This window comes from Panthera tigris, chromosome A1 (genome assembly GCF_018350195.1).
Source record: "Panthera tigris isolate Pti1 chromosome A1, P.tigris_Pti1_mat1.1, whole genome shotgun sequence".
NCBI lineage: Eukaryota > Metazoa > Chordata > Mammalia > Carnivora > Felidae > Panthera > Panthera tigris.
In genome coordinates this window covers 127,886,010-127,906,653 of record NC_056660.1, presented here as the reverse complement: position 1 = coordinate 127,906,653, position 20,644 = coordinate 127,886,010, and the positions used below count along the sequence as shown (strand labels likewise).

The 20,644-nt window shown below is 37.8% G+C and overlaps 1 protein-coding gene across 2 annotated transcripts in view; it reads left to right on the top strand.

The window, feature by feature from the left end:
- Positions 1–20,644, top strand: part of DEPDC1B (DEP domain containing 1B) — an 85,692-nt gene that overhangs the window by 25,768 nt on the left and 39,280 nt on the right. For both annotated transcript variants that reach the window (XM_042987320.1, XM_042987326.1), the window contains 4 exons: positions 9,953–10,088; positions 15,245–15,372; positions 16,014–16,144; positions 18,068–18,115. In XM_042987320.1, the coding sequence (XP_042843254.1) occupies positions 9,953–10,088; positions 15,245–15,372; positions 16,014–16,144; positions 18,068–18,115 (443 nt within the window). The remainder of the gene's footprint in view (positions 1–9,952; positions 10,089–15,244; positions 15,373–16,013; positions 16,145–18,067; positions 18,116–20,644) is intronic.

Below are 20,644 nucleotides of genomic sequence, written 5' to 3'. Positions count from 1 at the left end.
AGTTGCTTTCTAGAGGAGTCCTATGTCTTCTGGTTGAATTGGCCCAGCTCCAATACCCACCGTGTACTCACTGAGGTGCTGGAAGCATTGTGGCAAAGCCTGAAAGGCACAGCGGTTGGAGCCTGGGGACTGTCTTGGAGGCTGTTGGCCTCTTGAAGGGAGGTAGGGACCGTGCACCTCCATGGCTGGCATAGTCAATCACTTGTGCTGCACACATCTGCTTCTCTTTGCGTGGGCATGGGACTTTCCTCCTGAGACGACATGCAGGAGATGGAAATTACTGAGAAGAATATATCCCTTGTTGCCACAGCTGGTCTTAGGGCTACAGCTGGTCCTCATCCTCTTTCTTCTCCTCTTGCCACTGTAAAGTTCCTCACCCTCAGCTATCACCTTGACAAGCTTTGGGTGTGTTACCTCATAGTGTGACCCCAAAGTTCATTCCTGAAAGTGTCTGGACCTTTGACAACCATACACTTCTCAGGCTGATGTTTCTGTCCATACCCATGTACAGTTACAGTGGGACAAGGAAGTACCAATAGGTGCCATAGGTGTTCTTTTTTTGTTCTTTTTTTTTTTTTTTCAATATATGAAATTTATTGTCAAATTGGTTTCCATACAACAAGGTGTTCTTGCCCCCACAGGTGAAGGGCAGCCCACCCTCCTCCTGCTGGTCAGGATCAGTTACCCCTACCATGACAGCAGCCCCTCTTCTTGTCTCTGCTCCTTGCTGCAAGGAGTCTAAAGTGTACTTGCTATGTCTCCTGGCAGGAATACTTGTTTCTCTTTTGGGAACAGGACCTCTAACTGCAGAACCAAGAGTTGTGGGGATGGGTCACTGGGAGGGATGGTCAGTAGGGCTCTTCTTACTTCCACTCCTTGATCCTGGGCCGTGTACTCTTGCGGATATGGGACATAACATCATATTAAGTCCTGTGACTTAATTTATATATTGTTCCACTGTCCTGTATGTCCAGCTTATCTCCAGTACAACAGTCTTGATTACTGCAGACATATAATAACTCTCAAAATCAGTTAGTGTAAGTCCTCCAACTTTGTTATTTTTCAAAATTATTTTGACTATTCTAGTTCTTTTGCTTGTCCACATAAATTTTAGACTCTCCTTGTGCATTTCTATAAAAATTTCGTCAAAATTTTTAATGATATTGTATGGACTCTATAGATCAATTCGGGGAATTTGACAAATTAACAAAATTGAGCCCTCCAAATCATGAACATAGCATAGCTCTCAGTTCATTTAGGTCTTTAATTTCTCAGCCGTGCTTTGTTGCTGTGCATGTACTTATGCTGCACAAGTTTTGTTAGATTTAGATCTAAGTAGTTCATGTTTTTTTGCTGCTATTGTAAATAGTGGTGACTTTCTTTGTAGATCTCACACATTTCTTTAAGTTATAGATATTATATTTTCTTCTGTTGTAAATGGAATTCATTTTCTAAATAGTTATTGCTAATAAGGTAAGAGTGTCTTTCAGACCAGATCACATTTCTCCCTTCCTTAAAAAAATCTTATTTGATCCTTTACTCATAATGGAATCTTTATTCATATGGAATAAGGAACGATTTCTGATCTCAGAGTTCACGGCTTCCTTAGTTTGGCAACTGTTCCAGCTTCATCTTTTATTCTCATTCCCTCAGTTACTTTATGTTTCTGATACACCTTTAAGCAGTTTTTGTGAAATATAGTCATTTACGGTTTTTCAGCATTTACACAATACTGTACTATATACCACTACTGGTCCTGAACAATACATTGAATGGGTACAGAGGACATTGGAGCCCAGCAAATTGCTACTGGTTTGCCTAATGCATGGGTTTCTTGGAAACCACAGTCTCAGAGAGGTCAGCTCCTATAATCACTTTCTGCCTGGCTTTTCTTGCACAGAGGCTTAGGTGACTAAGGCAAAGAGGCAAGCTGGCAAAAGCTGTAGATGCTGCAAATTTCTGCTGATGCTAAAGAAACAATTTTAGCATATGTAATGGGAAGAACTTTGTTAGTGCATTGTGTCATTTATGACTCAAATTTATTAAGATTTATAAACTATGTTCTCCTTGCAGTTTAGATGCCCTAGAATATTTTAATTGATTGATTAGTTAATAAATTCTAATTTGTTTTAAGTAAATTTGTCAAAATATATTAAGTTCTGGGATAGTTTATTACTATTTATTTTATTTTTAGTGAGACAGATGCATGAGCTGGGGAGTGAGGCAGAAGGAGAGAGGGAGAGAGGGAGAGAGGGAGAGGGGGAGGGGGTGAGGGAGAGAGAGAGAGAGAGAGAAAGAGAATCTGAAGCAGGCTCTATGCTCAGCACAGAACACGATGCAAGGCTTGATACCATGACTCTGGAATCATGACCTGAACCAAAATCAAGAATTGGATGCTCAACCAACTGAGCCACCTAGGCACCCCAGAATGGTTTATTTTTAACTGCTTTTTTTCCAACCAAAATTTGGCAATACAGGTAAGACCTGGATTGTTGTTGTGTTGGATGATTAGCTGGTGCTGATTCCTTTTCTGGTCTCATTTTATTCAGTGTACAACTAGATCATTTCTAAGAGACTATAATTTTGGAATCCATGATCATAATGCTAGAATTAAATTTAGAATTTTAAAAGCAAAGACCAGTATAACCCACTGGAGGGAGCTCTGCTCTTTTTAAATGTTGTCAGTTGTATTTAAAATATATGCCATAGGTGAGTGTATAAACTATCTGAATGGTTTATATAAGAATAGTAAACACCTGTTCACTGACAATTTGCATTTTCTTCTCCAAGGGATCATCACTATCCTGCCTTATGTGTTAATCATTTCTTTGCTTCTCTCTATTGTTTTAACACTTACCCTTGGATCGTTTTGGCTCCTGAAATATTTTTCTCTGCTTTGAAATTTATATAACAGATATCAAACAGTATGTATTCTTTTCTGACTTTTAGTTCTCATGATTTTTGAGATTCATCCAAGTTGGTGTATTTAATTATAGTTAAGGAATTTTCTCAGCTACTTTATATTTTATCAGTATACCACAATCCATTTATCTCTTCCTTTTCCAATGAGATTTGGGTTGCTTCCAGTTTTTTGCTTTTATAAGCAGTGCTGCCATGAACATTTATGGACTTGTCTCCTTTTGTACATGTGTAAGAGTTTCTTTAGGCTAACCAGAGTTACATAGAGTGAAATTAGTTTAGAAGATACTGCATATTTGTTCACCTTTACTAGGTAATGCCAACATAGCATAGCGGCTATGCTAAGTTTTATCCAGTAGTAGAAAACATTTGATATTGACTGACTTGATCTTTTGCCAATCTGGTAAGTATGAAATGCTGTCTTGTTGTGATATTATTTGATTATTGATGGGTCAAGTGTCTTTTATATGTTTATTCATCATTCCTGGTTCCACATCTGGAAATGCCTGGTTCATGTGTTTGCCCTTTTTCTATAGGATTTTTTTTCTTATATGTTTTTAGGAGTTAAAAAAAAAAGTATATTCTGGATATTAACCCTTTTTGTCAATTATTTGGATTGATATAATTTTTGTCAATTATTTTGTCAATTATTTGGATTGCAAAGATCTCCTTTTTTTCATTTTATTGTGTCTTGATAAGCAGAACTTTTTTTATTTTAATGTAAGTGAATGTGTCAATCTTTTTTTAATAGTTTATATTGTTTTAAAGTTTCTAAAATATTTATTTATTTTTGAGACAGAGATGGGGGTGGTGGCGAGCACAAGCAGGGGAGGGGCAGAGAGAATGGGAGACAGAATCTGAAGCAGGCTCTAGGCTCTGAGCTGTCAGCACAGAGCCCAACATGGGACTCGACCTCACGAGCCATGAGATCATGACCTGAGCCCAAGTCGGGTGCTCAACTGACTAAATCACCCAGGCGCCCCATTTACTTTATGGTTTTTGTATCTTGCTTAACAAGAGTCCTTTTATTACTGAAAGTCAGAGAGATATTTTCTTATATTGTATTCTAAATTTTAAGGTTTTTACCTATGATTTTTATTCATGGTGTGAATTTGGGATTGTTCTGGTATTCTCATTCTGAGAAACAACCTTTCTCAAACATTAGTGGCTTTAAGCATTTTATTCTGCTCATAATTTTGTGTCAAGAATTGAGCAAGAGCACATCTGGCAGTTTGCCCATTACCCATAAAGCATCAGTTGGGCTGCACAATTCACTTCCAAGAAGACTTCTTTCTCTGCTCAGAGTTGTGGTTGGTGCCTTTGTGCTTCTTGGCCCCTCTCTCTTTTCTCATGAGATTTGATTGTATCTGGCATCTTCACATGGGTTATACTTTTCATGACGATGGTGTTAGGGTGGTCACTATTCTTATATGGTGGCTGGCTTCCAAGAGGTTATGTCCCAAGAATGAGCATCCCAAGAGCAAGTATTTGCTTGCAATAGGCTAAAAGAGGAAATTTACAATAGGCTAAAAGAGGAAACTGCCAGCTAGGTAAGGTCTATTCCTGGAATCAGCAAAGTGTCACTTCTGCCATATTCTATTTGTCAAAGCAGCCAAAGGGCCTGTTCACATTCAAAGAGGTAGAGAAATCATCTCATCCTGTTGAATATTTGACCTCATCAAAGTTACACTGAGGAAGAGTCACACTGGAGAAGAGTCACATTGGGGAAGGATGGGCAATACTGTTGTGGCCATTCTTGCAAAATACACTTTGGCCACAATGGCATTCATTGGCAAACTGCATTCATCCTCTGCATCATGACTCTCTAAATTTGTCCCATTATGGCATCACATAAAACAATGTTAGCCCATAGCACTTCTAAAATGCAGTTGAACACGTGTCTGCCATTCCTTGATTAGGGCCCAGTTCTGCTTCCTGTGAGTGATGGTACATGGTTCCTGGCTCTTCCCCCTAGAGTCTTGTCTCTGCACACTTAGTCCTTTTTCCTTTTCCATAAAAAATGGCTCATGTTTGCAGTGAAATAACTTTCTGATAAACTTCTTGCTTACAGAAGCTTGAGATTCTTGACTGGTTTTTTTGCATTTTGAACTGTTCACTTTTTAGTCCAAGTGGATGGTGATTCTGCTAGTATTAGTGTCTTAAAAGTGCTGTGGCTTTTCTGTGAATTTTATTTTGATTTATTCCATTAGACAAAAGTCACACAAGTGTCTTTGAAATAGGCTCTTTTCTACCTGGGCTACTTATAAGTCTGCCATGATATAACACCTTCAAGATTCTTAAACTCTAACTTTAACCAAGATGATCTATAAGGTACTGCCTTAAATCTTTTTAAGGTTATAGTAAAAGTCTTTTATAGCCATGCATGCAACTACCCAAGGACCATGTCTTACTAGAAACATCTTGAATTTGATATTGGTTGTAAGGCCATTTTACTTTGAGAACCTTTTGTTGAGAGAGACTGGGGATGAGAAATAGTTTTGTTTATGAATCAAGTCATAGCTCTTTTATGTTTCCTTTAAATTCTGCTTAAAATTTGAAGTGGTCCTTCTTTAGTTTATCTTTGTCCGTCCATACCTGGTTATCAAGACTGAAAGAGACTGGTTGGCACTTTCAACATTCATCTTGGAAAACTCCTTATCCAAATCCACCTTTCGTATTTTCCATGTCACTGCAGGGGACAATTTTGACTGGAATTGTTGCCACTAGGCAACATGGGTCTTTCCTATACCTCCAACCTCAGCCTTCTCACAGCCCTTCCACGTTCCTGTAACAAGTCTCCCTGAGGCTCTTCAGAGGTCCACTGACTGCCTGTTCTGATATAAATAAATTTCTGTTCAGCTTATCTGTTGTTGTGTAACAAAACTATGCCCAAACACAGTGGCTTAAGACAGTTGTTGTTTTTACATAATTTTGTGAGTCAGGAGTTTGGGAAGTCTTAGCTGGACATTGGCTGGGACTGCTGAGGCTGGAAAATGGACCTCCATGATGACCTCTGCATGCACAAGTCTGGAACTGCCATATACTTGACCTCAAGTTTCTTTCCATGCAGTGTCTCATCTTCTAGGACCTCTTTTTGATGCTTAGGTGCCTCGCAGTATTCTGGTCTCAGAGTACTCCCCCTTCTTTACATGATGGCTAGTCTATATGAGGGAGCTTGGGAAGAAGAGTGGAAGCTCTTAGAGGCAGGAAGGGCATTCCAGGCCATTTTAAGGCTAATGCCCAGAACTGGCACCCCCCCCCCCTTTTTTTCACACTTGAAGTATAAAATTTATTTCTTAATGATCTGAAGCAAATACAGGCTGTAGAACTGGCACCCTCTTACTCTTGCCATCCTAGTTACCAAAGTCCTTGGAGGGAGTCTCACCCAGAACCAAAAGAGTAGAGAAACACACTCTGCCTCTTGATAGAGTGGTGGCAATACCACTTGCAGAGAAGGATGTGGGAGGGAAGTGCCTTTGTAAAATATCTTTGGAGGTGCAGTCTACAGCAGGGGTGCAATTTCACGTTTCCCATGTGTGAAACTCTTGGACCAGAACTCTTTATTGAACAGTCCATACATTCTCACTGATCTGTAATGTCTGGTCTGCCATAAACCAGGTTTCTAAATAAGTGTGTATGTTTGTTTTAGATTATCTGGGCCCATGATTTTCCACTGGGGGCCATTTTGCTGGGGACAATGTCTGGAAATATTTTTGGTTGTCACACTTGGGAGGGTGTGCTACTAGCATCTAGTGGGTGGAGGCCAGGGATGCTGCTAAACAACCTATGGTACACAGGATAGCTCTCCACACAAGATTATCCAGCCCCAAACGTCAATAATGCTGAGGCTGAGAATCCATAGTCTATGCCATCAGTATAGCCCTACCATATTATCTTAATTAGCCTTGATAACTGGTAGGGTAAGTCTCCTCACTTTGTTTTTCTTCTTTAAGAATGTCTTGATTGTTTTTGGCCTCTTGCATTTCCATGTAAACTTAGAATCAGTTTATCATATTTCATAAAAAACTTTATATTCTAATTAGAATTTCTTTGTAAGTGTATGTCTTCATGAGGAATATTTACATTGCCATTTTGCTGTTGAATATTGATATTGAATCTTATTTACCAATATGATACATCTATCAATTTACTTCATTAATGTCTTTCAATAAAGTTTTGTGATGTCCTTATTAAAGGGCTTACACATCTTTTGTACAAGATGGTTTGTTCGCATGGCCAGTTAGTTGTGAGTCTTTTAATAAGTTGCTTTCCTCTTTTGGGCCTTGATTTCCATAAGTAAAGAACGTGACAGTTGGATTAGATCATCTGTGAAAGCCTTTGAAGCCTGAGAAGACATGATTAAAGTGTTAGAATTAAATGGAAAACTTTCAATACACACAATAAAAACAGTCCATGAGAGGGAGCTCTTCTGCATTTCATCTCTGGCCAGGTGGCTGCAAAGACACCACATCTGTTATTGATCTTCCCAGGGCATCTTCTCAGGGCAAAGGCAGAAAGTGACTCCCTGGTATCACTTCAATCACAGTTCTCCACTTAGGAACTGCTGCTGTGGGTTTTGGAAGCTATTACTTGTTTCAGGGTGTGGGAATACAAGAAACGCATTTTGAACCCAGGAGGACATTTATGGATCATCCAATTTAATCCCTTTGTTTGACAAATGAATAAACTTATAGACACTGTTATTTTCCAGAGGACACAAAGACTGTTCCGGAGAGAACTAGGGCTGGAGCACAGGTCAAGTTTTCACAACTTTAGTTGACAGAGTTGGAGGGATAAGCAGTGGGTGTTAGTGGTGGGGTGGGAGTAGGGATGGTGTTTAAATTTTTTTTAATGTTTATTTTTGAGAGAGGATGTGTGAGAGAGAGAGAGTGGGGGGAGGAGCAGAGAGAGAGAGAGAGGAGAGTATCCAAAGTGGGCTCTGCACTGACAGCAGAGAGCCTCATGTGGGGCTTGAACTCATGAATTGTGAGGTCATGACCTGACCTGAAGTCGGACGCCTAACCGACTGAGCCGTCCAGGCACCCCGGGATGGTGTTTAATTTTTAAAGAACTGAGAAGTGGGTGATCTCCGAATTCCCTGGAGACAATTTGCTACACCACATGTGTGTTTGAATGTGAGAGTGTTTATGTGTACCTGAGTGTGTGCCTACGTGCTGTATGTTGGCAGTAGGACTTGTGTTACGATTGTTGGCTTCTTAGAAATAAGCTGGCTTAAGTAAAAGCCAGCCTTTACTTAAGGAGTAGGGGCAACTGTGTGGCTCAAGCAGTTAAGTGTCCAACTTTGGCTTGGGTCATGATCTCACTGTTCGTGGGTTTAAGTCGTGCATCTGGCTTTGTGCTGACAGCTAAGAGCCTGGAGCCTGCTTCGGATTCTGTGTCCTTCTCTGTCTGCTTCTACCCTGCTCGCACTCTGTCTTTCTATCTCTCAAAAATAAATAAAACATTAAAAAAAAGAAGTAGAGTAACTTTTATGGGCTTTAGAGATTTAATTTATATTTTGGAATTGTTTGAAAATGCCTGTCTTTTAACTTGATTAAAAAATTTAAGCTTTCAGTTTATTTATCTTTAATTTGATTTAATGATTTCATTTTTTTCTCATTGACTTTTCAAATAAAGCATAGTCATTGCATATTTTTTTTCAGAGAAGATGAAACTTATCTTCATTAGCCATCACTTTTTTTTTTAATGTTTATTTATTTATTTTTTTTTTTGAGAGAGAGCATGCAAGTGGGGCATTGAGAGGGGGAGACACAGAATCCGAAGCAGGCTCCAGGCTCTGAGCTGTTAGCACAGAGCCGGACTCAGGGCTCAAACCCAGGACTACAAGATTATGACCTGAGCCAAAGTTGGACGCTTAACCAACTGAGTCACCCAGGTGCCTCTAGCCATCCCTTTCAAGTCTATTGTGACTATTTTTGAAATGTTGCTTCGTAGTGCTTATTACTTGTGATTCTTCTGATTCACCTCAGTACAAACTTTTTTGGTAAACTATAGGCATTTGAAAACTATTTCTGTCTTCATTTGCCTTAGGAATAAGATCTTTCTAGTTTATTTGGATTATTTTTCCTACAGGTATCATGGATAAGATTTTAAACCTTTATTTTGGCTTAAATAAATGAAAAGTAAACTACCTACTGACTTCCATGTCAACATGAAGAACTAGAGATCTTGTGTTACCTTTTCAATGTCCTGCAGCCTGTCTTTTTCTAACAAACTAACAAGAACAGTTACTCTGAGGAAAGTATGTATTTAGTTACCTTTCTATTGTTGTTTATCAGGTATGGCCTAGACTGATTTAAGGAGAGTTAGCGTATTTAGGCTTCTCTGTGTTGGTCCAAGGAGTGATGTTGCCAGTGACTTGGCGGTATGGGGACAGAGGAGGGGATCAAAAGGCAGAAGGACACTGAGCAGCTTTCACCTCCTCCAGGACTGAGGCTTCCATCTCACTGTGAAGTGTTCCATATTCAAGGGAAAGAGGATTGATTAATCTTCTTTTGAAATAGTTATAAAAATGAACATTAGGGTAAAAGATTCTTGTGCTGATATGCTCTTCCTCAGCAAGTAGCGCTGAGCATTCATTGGTCCATATTTTCTTTTGCATACGTACCACCTAGACATTTCAGAGAGTTGTGAGGTACTAAGGATTTCCAGCTGGGTGAAAGAACTGGCTTGCTCCAGCAGTCCATTAAGAACATCTTTATTCGTGAAAATCATTTGATAAGAGAACAAATTTTATTTATTAATAATGTGTCACAGGTTTGATTCCTGTTTTTCTTCATAAATGTTTTCTAGTAGACATAATGAATGAATTTTGAAAAAAGTCGTATGTTGGGCCTAGTGAGCCATGTGTAATAATTTGAGCATTCATACTCTGATTGATAGTGAGAATTCCATTATCTGAAGTTTGGAATTATTACATAAATTCTCAAGGACAGAAGAAATGGGGGCTGTTGTTAAAATATCTGTGTCTCCCACTGACTGAAATAATAGAGATTTCCTTCTTGGTTTTTAGATTTCCTCCTTCCTCACCCCTGAAACCATATCCAAAGAAGCCTACATACCAAAAAGATGCTATAAAATTTCCAGAATGGAATGACCCCCCACCAGGGACTTCACAAGAGAACATCCCAGTGAGGCCACTTGTGATGGTAAGTGTGTTACTAAAAGAGTGGGTGGGATGGTCCGGGTGGAGTGGGGCGATGGTGGTGGCGGTGGCTGGGGGCGGGTCTAGCAGCTACCAGAAATAGGATATGATCTGTGAACCACCAGCCTTAGTCTTTTTTCTACTGGTCCCTTAGGAACAATGGTCTGAAAGTACTTTAAAATATCTTAGGTGTCCGTAACTGAGAGAACAATGACAAGGAAAGATTAGCTGTTGAACTCTTGCCTGTTGAGGCTTTGGCATATATATGGTACCTATTTTCATATGTTCAGAACAAGCAGGTTTATGTGACAACTCCCTTATAATCTCATTCTCTTGTGTTCTAGAATTTACTCTTCTCCCTCTTTGTCTCCTGGATTTTGTTCTATTACTAGTTGAGAGTGAGAAGGTTAGGATGTGAAGTATTGTGGAATGACCCCTGACACTATAGATGATCAAAGGTAGATTCTGTTAGTTTTGGAAAACCTAAGCTTATTGTTGAATAATCTAATCTTTTTGGTACTCTTTTTCGTTAAAATATTCCCAGTAGAAAACTACCATGATTGAGACGATGCTAAAACATAAAATACAAAGAAAAACTTTTATATGGCAGTTTTTAAGAATTGTACTCACACCAGTGTTTTAAGTTAGTCTAGTCCAATAGGACTAGATGTCCAGTTCATACGTTTGTTTGTGAAGGTGGGATGTACATATTTTTAGGCAATGTAATTAAAAGAAAAAACACTTATTTTTTAAAGAGATTGTATTTTCAGTTTGAAGAGAATAGCTAAGAAGCTTAGGCTTTATCAAAGATAATTCTAGAAAGAGAGTGGCACCAGTAACAGAAATAAGGACTCCTTTAAGGACTTGCAGGTTTGTCAGGATGGTGATGAATTTGGTTTTAAATATGATTGGTGATAAACTGGGCTTACCTTAAATGGAAGTGTCTCATAGGCAGATGGAGATAATGATCCTGGAACTTAAAGGCAAGATCATATTTGGAAGTCATTAATTACTTTATTTATTCAACAAAGATAATATTGAATCAGCGTCTACTGTGTGCCATGAATTGTGCTAGGCTCCACAGACACAGTAATATGTGATACAGTTTTTACTCTAAAAAGGCTCATAGTCTAGTGAAGCATACAGTACCAAAATAGATAACTAGAAAACAGAGTCAAGTGACTTAGGGTATTTGAGGACTTTTAATTAATTCCTAATAAGGAGTACTTAATTGAGGTCTAGTTGATAGTTTCTGTCCCAGAGAAAATTAGAATATAAGTTCCATGAGATCAGGTACATTTTTTTCTTTTAACATTTGCATTTAAACATCTGATATGACCCCATTGGCAGAGTGGCTATTCAACAGACATTTTTTTCATTATAAGGTCTTCAGTGTTGTTTATACAAAGGAGATAAAATCCCGTAAATTAATATGTATTTATGTCATCGATAATAACTACTTTCCTTTTCTATTCCACTTGGTTCTATGAAGTTGTAATATTCCTGGTATCACCTGCAGAAGACCAAATGCTCATTAGCATACTTTAATGCCCTAGTGACAATGACTTCTGTCTTTTCTTGTCATTTTCTAATTTTTCAGGAGCCCTGAAGTGGTAGACCAATGTCCTAGATTCATCAACCATTTTAACCCAAAGCTTATCCTTTCCCGGGTTGAAACGCCCAGAGTTTAAGAGACCCCCAAAAACGAACCACCAGAGTCCAGAGTCAAAGCTAAGCAGCAAGGGTCATTTATTGCAGGTTCGAACCTGGACCTCTGCGCCCCCGTTGCCGGTGACGCCAAGAGGCCCTGAGAGAGGTTTTTACACCCCTTTTATAGACAGGTACAAACAAGTCATGGGGAAATCAGGAATTTTCCACAGTTACAGAGCTGCGATTGGTTGGTGTTTAAAGTTGGACACTTAACAGTATTCGATTGGTTCCTGCCTTTAGGTCAGACCACAACTGGGGGTACGGGTATCACAATGATTGATCAGGAATACACGGATGTGCCAGGCAACAATGATTGATCAGGAGTACACGGATGTGCCAAGTAACAATGGTTGATCAGGAATATACGGATGTGCCAGGCAACAATGATTGATCAGGAATACATGGGCGCGCCAAGCAATTGTACAGAAGCGGAACAAGCTGGTTAAGCTTGGTTAGGTTTCAGTTTCCCGTAACTTAAGCTTTTAAGTTTCAATTTTCTCAGGCCTCTCAGGGTCATCTGTACCTGTATTTGTTTTGATACTTTTGTCTCGCCTTCTCTTTCTTATACATCCCCCTTAATTCAAGTGGTAGAGGTTTGAGCTCCCTGCTCATTGTAATTCCAGCAAAGCTTAGGCTGCTACCTCTTGAGCATGGTTCACAGGAAGAATGGCAGAGCAGGATCTGTGTCCCCACTTGGGCCTTGGTGTAGGTTTTAGAATGATGAGGTTATTAGTCAATAAAGAAATGTCATCTTTCTTAAAAAGAACTTCAGCTCATCATTTATTTCTATTTTACTTTCCCTGTTTCTATCTTTGCTTCCTCTTTGCTTGGTGGTTTTTTTATCCTGTCTTTTCTCTTGCCTAGCTACTTAAACAGATAAAAAATAAAATACTAAAATGAAACCATTGTGTTTGCTGAGGGGCAGAACAGTATGGAAAGTAAGATTGTGCACTCTGGAGCCAGTCGACCGGGTTTGGATCTTGGCTCCTCCATTTACTATTTATTTGGACTTGTTTCTCTGTTTTAGTCCTTGTGTTTGTGTCGCAGTTTTCTTATTGGTGAAACTGAGATGATAATAGTACCTTCTGAGGTAGGCTTGTTGTGAGAATCAGGTGAGTTCATATCTATAAAGTGCTTAGAATGGTGTCTGGCCCACAGGTAGTCAGTAACTGTTAACTGCTATTGCTGTAATTCACTTATTCAATAGAATTGTTTTCAGGCAGAGATGAAAAAAAAAAATCACCCATGATATCATCCAGAGAGAATTAATATTAACATTTTTCTTCTGTATCCTTTTTTCTGTGCACATTTTTACCTCCAAAAGGAGATCATGTTGAGTTTTTGTGGCCTGTGTTCTTCACTTACAACAATGTTTTGCTTCTTTTTTCATGTTATTATTTAAAATTTTTTTTTTTAAATGTTTATTTATTTTTGAGACAGAGAGAGACAGAGCATGAACGGGGAGGGTCAGAGAGAGAGGGAGACACAGAATCCAAAGCAGCCTCCAGGCTCCGAGCTGTCAGCACAGAGCCCGACGTGGGGCTCGAACTCACAAACCGCGAGATCATGAGCTGAGTTGAAGTTGGACACTCAACCGACTGAGCCACCCAGGCGCCCCATCATGTTATTATTTTAAGTTTATTTATTTTGAGAGAGAGAGAGAACAAGTGTACAAGCAGGGAAGGGACAGAGAGAGAAGGGGAGAGAGAGAGAGACAGAGAAAGAGAAGAGAAGAGAGAGAATCCCCTGCAGATTTTATACTGTCAGAACAGAGCCCAATGAGGGGCTTGGACTCATGAATCGTGAGATCATGACCTGAGCCAAAATTATGAGTCGGATGTTTAACCAACTGAGTTACCCAGTCACCCCCTTTTTCCATGTTTTTAAACATTTGACATCATATTTAGTATCTGTATCTTGTCTAACATAAAAGCAATATAGTTTATGTATCTAGTCCCTTACTGTTAGTATATACCATGTTTCTAGTTTTCTGGTAAACAATGTAATGAGCAATGTCTTTACAGATAATTAGTTGAGTATGTCCATGGTATTTCTTTAAGATAAGCTTTTGGAGGCGCCTGGGTGGCTCGGTCAGTTAAGCGTCTGACTTTGGCTCAGGTCATGATCTCACGGTTTGTGAGTTCGAGCCCTGCATCGGGCTGTGTGCTGACAGCTCAGAGCCTGGAGCCTGCTTCAGATTCTGTGTCTCCCTCTCTCTCTGACCCTCCCTCGCTTGTGCTCTGTCTCTCTCTGTCTCTCAAAAATGAATAAATGTAAGAAAAAATTTTTTTTATAAAAGGTAACTTTTGGAAGTAGATTTTTTTGTGTGTGTGTTGCCTAGTGGCAGTTTTTTTAAATATGAAATTTATGGTCAAATTGGTTTCCATACAACACCCAGTGCTCATCCCAACAGGTGCCCTCCTCAATATGCCTCACCCACCCTACCTTCCCTCCCACCCCCCATCAACCCTCAGTTTGTTCTCAGTTGGAAGTAGATTTTCTAGGCAAATGCAACAATTTACATGCCTGCCTTCAAAAATGAACACCTAATTTAATTTAGATACTTAAAAAAAACTCACAAATCTACACAGTCTTCGACTTTCTTTTGTAATTCAGTAATTCTCTAAAAACAAAATCATAAAACAACTTTCTGGCTCCTTTCATCCAAATTTATAAGATTTTTCTGTAATGATACTTTTGTAAAAAACTATTACAGAAAATCTTTATAAGTGATTTCTTACATGTTTTGTCTGTAAAACCTCAATGTTTCTCTTTGTGATTATAAAAAGGAAGTTTTAAGAATTAAACGTTTAGTAGACTATGTGAGAAAGGAGATACTAAGAATGTTGAACTGGTAAAGCTGTGTGGCTTTGAGCAAATTATTTAAGCTCTCTGAATTTTAGTTTTTCTTCCTACTGTCTCAGTTTTCCGGGGAGCTCTTATTTTTTCTGCCTTCTGCAGTTGCCTAAGATCTGGGGGCTGCTCTTTAAATTGTACTTATTTGATTTTTGCTTATAAAAAATAGAGAGTTCTTGAAAGTAATAGACTTTAATTTTGTTTTAAACAGTCACTCGGTTTGGACAGCGTGTGAATATGGATAGGTATTTTTTTTTTTTTTTTTTTTGGATAGGTATTCTTTGACTTAATTTTGAATTAATACAATTTTATTTCATGGCTACCTTGTTGATTAGTTGAAATTCCCACAGGAAAAAAATAGCTAGTCAATGTCATGTTTATTGCTATAGTTCTTTTGCAATTTACAAATACTCACTTATAATATGACCTGATCTTTAACAGTTATACTTCTCTGCAGTCAGTACAAAGAAAGTTAGTTTATATTTCTAGTTATTATTTTAAATCAAATTACAAATAACCAAGTCAAAGAAATTTCTCATACTACTGCCTGTTGAAATATTTATTCTCTTTTTCTTTCTACTCTCCCCCAATTAGAACTCTGAGATGTGGTTCAAGCGTCACAGTATTGCTATTGGAGAGGTGCCGGCCTGCCGTCTTGTCTACCGCAGACAGCTGACGGAGGCCAATGTAGAAGAGATATGGAAGTCTATGACATTATCATAGTATGTGCATTTGATATTAATGAGAACTTTCAGTGTTTTTTTTTTTTTTGTGGTTTGCTTCTCTACTACTCTCTGCATATTTAATTTTTTGAAATTATGTATTAAAAGCTTAACTTTGCATTATTTGCAGCTATGCTGCTTAGCGAACATAATTTAACTGAATTCTGGGAATTTTCTCTTGTCATTTATAGGACAGTTAAGAATAGAAGTTTAAAAGTTCTTCAACTTTCTAGTAACACTGAAGTTTTATGTTTAATGAAACACAGTGGTAAATTTCATCTCCTAGATACTTGCTGTACTATAGGTAATTAAGGTAAATGATGTTACAAAGCATTTTCGTTCCCTCACAAACATGTACTAATAGCAGTTTCTCATCATTGGGTAAGCTATTTTCTGTTTTTATCGTATCTTATGAAATGTTTTTCCTGGCATTGAAGGTGTTATATTAAATTAGTGAAGCAACATGTTAATGACCCAAGGATCTTTTAAATTTGTTTTGTCATATTTAGTTTCTAGCCTTTTTGCCAAAGATTGTATAAAATGCCTAAAAGCAGCACATTTTGAAGATTGATCTTTTACATGCCGGGTTTTTGGGTAATAATGATTTTTTAAAAGTAATTAATTATCATATATCTTTTCAGTTTACAGAAAGTCCTTGGCCTGGATTCTTTGGAAGAAGTCTTAGATATTAAACTGGTCAACTCCAAGTTCATCATCCATAATGTATATAGTGTGAGCAAGCAGGGAGTTGTCATCCTTGATGACAAGTCAAGTAAGTACATAAAAACCACTGTGGTCCCATTTGATCCACTATGCTGGCTGCACAGCTCCCTCAGCTTCTTTTTGACCATTCCTCAAACCCTCAATGAAGGTACCTCCTCATTATGTATAGCCTTCTCTCACTTTCATGCCTTTTAAATGATTGTGTGCATAAAGGAGATGTCATGGAAAGTCAAAGCCTCAGCACAGTCCATCCAGAGGCTAGTTCAATGTTAGTCACACTGGGCATTAAGTGGTTCTATATTATTCACAGAAAATCCCTGAAAAGTAGGTAAGTTTAAGACCTGAGTGCTTAAGTCAGTTAGAACTGGGTCTTGGAGAGATTAATTTTAGGTTTCAGGTGAGTTTGACTGATTTTAGGTTCTCCCCGACCTTTTCATTATGGCGTCTCTGTGGTAGATTTTCCAGAATAGTCTTGGTTTATGTCTTTTTTTTTTTTTTTTTAATTAATAAGGGTAGTTCTGTAAATGCTGAAGGTGCTTCAATTTTTTTTATACCTTTTATTCCAAGCCAGTTTACAAATCAGGAAAAAAAGACATTAGGCAGCTGCCTATCCTCTTTTTTTGTTTGGAAAAATAAGGTCATGGTACCCATGGTGGGCCAGAATCCCCTAACTGATTTACTGATTTTAAAGCTTACTTCGCTTGGATCAGGGATGGACCAGAATTAGATGGGATTTTTGAACAATTCTTCCTTTACTTCCAACCCTTGGTCCTGGAAATAGCTGGAACTAGAATGACCTTTGGATGTGGGAAGATGGTATAGTACTTTTGGGTTTTTATAAATTATTATTAAATTTAGAGCTGGAGTCTCCTGGGCAACAAGATGGAACTCTACCAGAAGGAGCCTCAGCAGCTGTGAGAGGGGAAGAGGTTTTTCTAGGCCATGTTTCCTGACAGGAACAGAATGTGTCATTGAAACTTGAAACACTTCTTTCATATAGTCTCTGTATCGGGAATGATGGACATTAAGGAAACAAACGAATTTGTGACCTTGTGAGTTGTCAGGTTAATATCAACATATAAAATTAACTTACATAGAATGATGGAGGTATTGCCTTTGAAATACATCTAAAATCCTTCCACATTCTTTGAGTGCAGCAAACATGAGTACTTTTACCTACCAGTTAGATGACCAGTCGTCTTTTGTCTTATCAAGTTCTTCAGAAAGAAGAGCCTCAGGTTCATTAGATCTAACACAGTTCAGCCAGTATCCTTGCAGTTTTTAGAAAGTGGAGAAGGGGAAGCATGAGTGATGGTCCATCTCATCAGAGGTCCATCTCATCAGTCGAGGGGAGAGACTCCAGAAAAAAGGCTCAGCTGGGACTTTTTGTAGCCGTGTTAACAATTATTATTTTAAGACTGTCCTAAAAGGAGTAGCCTATATTAGTATGTCAGTAGCACTTTCTTGCCCTGAAACATTTTGAAAATTGAAATGTGTAAAATGATACTTATATTGGACGTTGGACATACAGAATTTACCTTTTTTTTTTTTTTTTTTTTAGCTGTTTGCTGAACTGAATTCACAAATACAATTGATAACTAAAATTTTTGCTTTTTCTGTTTTTTCTTTTCCTTCTTTAATTCCTAGGATAACTGATTTGTTAGTTTGCTTCTTTGGAATAAACTGTCAGATGTCTACTTTTCACCAAAGCTTCAAAAGGTGCATCTTATCCTTAGAGAAATTTGTAGGCATGATTTATAAAAGCATATTGGAACACTGCTGCAAAAGAAAAATTTCCATGTTTTTAAAACATTCGGCTATATTCATAGGTGATTTGTGGTTTGCGATTGGCAGATAGGTTTCATATTATTTGGGCAAGTTATATATTCTTATGATACTATGTGTGTATATAATTCTTTGAGTTATATGCAGTTGAGTAAAATATCTTCTTTTTATTTTCATTTCTCTGCAGAAGAACTTCCTCATTGGGTACTGTCAGCTATGAAGTGTTTGGCAAATTGTAAGTACTAATTATCCTCCAGTTTTATGAGATTAACAGAAATTAGTGCCCTGAATTAGAAAATATTTTTGCTCAATGGCCTGAACATTGATTTGACACCTGTGAGACTGGCAGTTAATTATTTTGGGACTTGTGTGCTTTTAGTGATGAATTTGTGACTCGGTGAAAGGGCTGTTATAGAACATTTTTAAAGGTATTTTGTGCTTTTTTCTAGTGCATATAATCACACTACAGATTTACCCATACTACTACTTCTGACTGCTTCATCACAGTAAAGAAAAATTAGTGGTATTGAATATAATATTGTACAGATAGCTGCCTGTTGACTGTTTACACATTTTTATTTCTAAAGCATGTATTTTATTCCTAAAACATATATCCCTAAATATGCCCTATATTTACATCTCCATTTGCTCAGCAGATCCTATCTACTATTGGCTTTTTATAGGGCACCAGTTGAAGTGGGAAAGAAATATTTTAGACTAGTCTGACTGATAAGCAGGCTGGTTTGGAAGGAGAAGAACTTGGCGTGCAGAGAAACAAGAAGGGATGTTTCAGTAATTGGATGTAAAATGAAGGGGCCTGGATCACAATGGTCCTTCTGAGGATTTTCATAGGCACCCACAGTCCATTTCACAGGCATGTGATATCCACATCATCGGATGCTGTAGGCACTGTGAAAAATGTATTATAGTATCCCACTAACATTGCCCTTTTTTTCTGGGGATTTTTTAGAAGGGTTAACCCAAAGAAGGGATTCTAATAGTTAATGGCTTAACCCAAACAAGTGATTTTAATGAGAAGAATTCTAGTTCTTTTGCTAATAGTGGTGATATTTGGTCTATGAAGCCTTTAAGCCTCACAGATGGCCTGAGAGAGGTACCTTTTGGGTAGAACTAGCATGTACAGAGACAGGTATAATAAAATTATGAGTTAGTAGACCCTGAATGATTTATTTAATTGATGTTAGTTTTGTTTGATTATAGAATGAAATTAAGATAACCAGGCAGTTTACTGTAGGTAATTCCAGTCATAATATGTGGACAATGATTATATACTATCATTCTGAATATGAATACCAATTATTAGCTTGTATGAAGCCCAAGGTTCTCTGTGTTTAACTATTAAATTTTCATTGGTTTTGGTTAATATTTTGGGACGTCTGAGACGTAGAGTGGTTTTAGCTTGGGAGAGTGCTTTTTATTATTCCCACTCAACCATTTGAGGTAAATTAAATTTAAATTATATCTTTGGACAGAGTTGGCAATGATGAGATAGAAGGTCTAAATGCAAAGTTAAATTACCCATTTCTAAATTCCTGGCAAACCAAGCTTTTGGTAATTGATGAACTGGGAAAGAATAGAAGAAGCCAGTATGACAAATCTAGGCTATAATATGTTGTATAATGTATATTAAGGTGGGATTATGATACAGATTTTTCAGTGATCAAAACGTTGTGAAGAGTGTAACTTTTCCTGCAAGTAAGATGTATACATAAAGCCACAAAAACTTCTGCAGGAATATTATAATAATTGGAATTACTTATTAATGGAGAGGAAAGATGTAAAGAGCAACTTAATAATGTTCTCCATGTGTGTGGTGGTGTTATATTATTAGGTGGAAATTCTTGAGAACAGGGACATGTCTCACATGTATCAAGTGCAGTGTTTTACAGATAGTTGGCATATCCATAAAAATGCTTATTTATGTTTCAAAGACAAAAAAAGTGACCAAAAGGCAAGAACATCCTTTTGAATAGTTTTGTGACATTATTAAATTTTCCAAATTCTCCTTGGCCCCTTGAGTTTACTTTGAGTCTATCAAAGTGATGACCTGTTACTTATCCTTCTTATCCTTATTGAGTCTAGATTCCCATTACAGTCATGTAATAGGGAACAAAAAGGATAGGCTGGCTGGTTTATGTGATATTTTGAAGGCTTCTTGCCTCCTTTTCTGTAAATTTCCTGCCTACCTCTTTCTCTGAGGCCCATTGGTAGACCATGTGCACATAGGCCTGCATACTTTCCTTGTCCAGCCTCATGGTTGGCCACAGCATGATGAACTAAGTATAAAACCAGGTTAACTGTGTCTTCTTTGTGCATGTACATTGCATTCAATAAAAAAAAAACAAAAAACAAAAACAAAAACGGATACAGACAACTCTTTTCCAAGATCTGTCAGGAATAACATTTATAAAAGCTATTCCGAAGTTCAAGATGATTAAGAAACAGAAGATCTTAGAAATATGGCCTCCTCTCATGGGGCCTACTATGCATTTGCATTTGTATGGAAACTGTTTTTGTTTTTGTTTTGCATATTTTTAGCAAGAATGATGAAATGTTTGTTCCGGGATACAGCTGCTTACAATCAACCGCATACTTATCTTGGGAGGAAGTAATTCATGGCATTATGGATTAGTGAGACATTAAACTAATTGTTTCAATCGATGAAGCTTGGAGTATTTCAAAGGAGGAAGCAGGCAAGAATGATGGTTATGTTGGCTGCTAGGTTAACATGGTACCAAACAAG